This window comes from Hipposideros armiger, unplaced genomic scaffold (assembly GCF_001890085.2).
Source record: "Hipposideros armiger isolate ML-2016 unplaced genomic scaffold, ASM189008v1 scaffold_1862, whole genome shotgun sequence".
Lineage (NCBI taxonomy): Eukaryota > Metazoa > Chordata > Mammalia > Chiroptera > Hipposideridae > Hipposideros > Hipposideros armiger.
In genome coordinates, this window is record NW_017733212.1 from 56,223 (window position 1) to 59,348 (window position 3,126).

Consider the following 3,126-nt stretch of genomic DNA (forward strand, 5'->3'; position numbering starts at 1 on the left):
AGTTTTCAATTTGCTGATCTTCTGTTGTATTGAAATGGAGTGAATTCTTCACTTAACAAAAGCTGTGCCTTTTATCAGAGTTATTTTGCATGAGAATCCTGTCTCAAACAAACTCCCTTTTGGATAAAATGTGACAGCTGAGTTATTTGGGTTGAATTTCTAGTTTTTGAATATGCCTGATGAGTGTTCTCTTCCATACTTTGAGTTTGTTGGTATTAAAAACCATATTGTTTTAAAATCAAATATAGACTGCGAAGAAAGAGATAAATAAAAGTAGGTGGAATATGAGGAAGGTAATGGAAGGATTATGGACGATTTTAAAGATATCTATAATCATTGCTATAGGAATTTTTTAAATATTTAAAATAATGCAAAAACTTTTATATTTAAAGATCCATTTTATGCTTACTCTGGAACTACCCTAACAAGGTTGAACCATAGGAATTTCCAAAATTTGACTGATTTTGACCTACAAAAACCATAAATGACTTAATTACAACAAACTAACATATTAAACATTATCTGCTAATCAATGTGCCTTGAATAATCTTAATATATGTATGAATTGTTGAACCTCCTAGTTTTTCATATCTGTGTTTCTCCAGTCATTCATTTAGCCACCATCCCAGCCAGACAATAAATATGTACTGAGCATTTCCTGTTTCACCTGTGAGTTAGCCTCTGGGGCTACACTGGCTCTGCTTTCATGGAACTTACGGTCTAGTGGACATTCCACTTCTATCATGTGCTTCTCTCTTTCCTTATGAGTTACTAACTGTAAATTCAGAAGTTTCTTTTTGAGTCATGGGGACATGGCATCAATAAAGAAGAAAAGATTGGGCAAACTTTCCATCTGATACATTTCCTGTATGCTTCTCCTTCATGAACCAATCCTCAAAGGTCATGCAACACTGTGGTTCCAGCAGGAAGGCTGGATTGTGGGGCCCCTTTCTCCTCCATTCAATCGCTTCATAATAATTTCAGCAGAATGGAGTCCACAGAGACTGTGCAAATTCAGGGAACAGAGAATCCTCTACTTCCATCAGGGCCTTTCCCTGAACAGACACTGCAACATACCCCGAATTATCGCACACTGAAATTTCTGAAATACCACCACCATTCCATCCTAACCATCCCTCTGTTTGTCAGCTTCAGGTGAGTGGCCTAGCTCCTAGTTCTCTAGCTCTCAGGGCTCTGCCCTCAGCCCCTACTCCCAAACTGTGTGGGAGACATCAGGATCAAACTCGGCAGATCTCAAGACAACACACTTCAAGTCTGACTTATAGGCCTACCCTTACATGATATGTCACATTTTGGCACCTCTGGGCAGGTACCATTGTTTGAACAACTGTAAACACACACATATATCCATGACCTGACAGATTCAGAAAATTAGGAGCTTGTAATCTCTGAGGTTTTAGTACCAGAGCGATGATCCTCGTTTCAAAATTTTCAGTGGGAATTCATACGAGAAAATACGTGAATGGGTAAGCGGTCAAGTATTCCAAAGAGCATATGAATTATGGATGGATTTGTGAAATGCAACTTAAAATAACATAAAATAACAGGGTTGTTGCATCGTTGTGAAGGTATTTTTATTTATATACATATGTAATCTCACTTCCATTTATGCATACATGTGCTCACATAATTTATATATATGAAACCGAAGAGTTAAAAGATGACCGTGACACTGTGGCCAAAAGAATCTTCCTAAAATGATTTGAAGCATCCTGGAGCTTATAGCAAACAAAACAGCTCAATACTATATAAATTTACATTTAAAAAGCTTTGAGTTTTGTCAGAAATTAAATTAACAAAGCAAACATTAAGAGAAGATCATGAAACTTCCTGAAAGAGAGAAAGAGGTTTCTGGTCCTAAGAAATNGCCTTTATCAGCATAAATGTCTTCTTTCCAGAAATATAATCAATACGATGAATACATACCTTCCAGAATCTCAATTTGCTGATGAATCAGTATCTGATCTATCTATAGAATAAAAAAAATTAAGCTGTAAATTTATACCACGTTTATTGAGCCAATCAAATTAACATTAGTTTTTATATTTTAAATAATGCATATAATCAATTATCAATATTTATCAATATTTAATGATAGTTTACATTACTTCTAAGTACAACTAAAGTTAATACATTTTTAATTAAAAATATTTATTGAATGTGTTCTTAATTAATGTGGACAAATTCAGGTCATAAAAAAATTTTCTTTTGGGCCCGCCGAATGGTGTGTTGGTTGAGTTGGCTTGGGACGCCAGCTCTGAGGCAACAGGGCCCCGGTTCGGATCCCACATTAGGGCCAGTGACGCGGCGCCCTCTACAGCTAAGATGGTGAACAACAGGTCGACCTGGAGCTGGGCTGCCATGAGTCGCCAGCAACAGTGTAGGCTGCGGTGGGGCTGTAGTGGGCTCCCGTAAACTACCGTGAGTGGCTGGCAGCCAGTGTGAGTGGCGGGCAGCCAGCTTGAGCTGCCTGAGCCGCCATGTGCAGCCATCTAATGGCCGGTGAGCGACTGCCTCACCTGGGAAGAGCGCAATGATCATACCAACATGGGCCAGTGAAGTGACGTCCTCCACAACTAGGCTGAAGAACAAAAGGACAGCAACTTGTCTGTTCCCCTCCCCAATTCCCCAATAAAATCTTAAAAAAAAAAAATTGTCTTACACTGGAATCTCTATAAAAACGAGAAAAAAAATGTTCCTTCTAGAAAAGGTCTTAAGAGATATTAAGACCTTTATCCACTTAAAGAATGTTTTTCTACAAATACAAAATTTTATTTTCAAGTGTAACTGAAATAATCTATTAGTAGTAGGTGATAAGTCCCCTATATGTTTTGTAAGACCCTAATTTTTTTTTTTAAGTCTGTTTAGGGTACTTCTTGGAGAATTTATGAGGTACTAAAATTTCTTATATGCTGCCCAAGTGAATTGTGGGAAATAAATTAGTGCAGAGTACAAGAGAGGCAGCTCATTTACTGAAAACTAGTTGGATATAATAGGAATATTTGTTTATAGATTAGACACATAGAATTTCATATTCCTACTCTGCCTACCAGATTTCTAATACCAAACAAAATGGAACCTCAACTTGCTGAGATAAACTATCAT

At 37.3% G+C, this 3,126-nt stretch overlaps 1 protein-coding gene across 1 annotated transcript in view; it reads right to left on the reverse strand.

Moving 5' to 3' along the window:
• The window catches only part of PLSCR1 (phospholipid scramblase 1), a gene marked incomplete at its 5' end in the record, with an annotated part of 31,958 nt that overhangs the window by 25,153 nt on the left and 3,679 nt on the right, over nt 1–3,126 (reverse strand). The window contains one exon of the mRNA XM_019634743.1: nt 1,948–1,990. Within this exon, the coding sequence (XP_019490288.1) occupies nt 1,948–1,990 (43 nt within the window). The remainder of the gene's footprint in view (nt 1–1,947; nt 1,991–3,126) is intronic.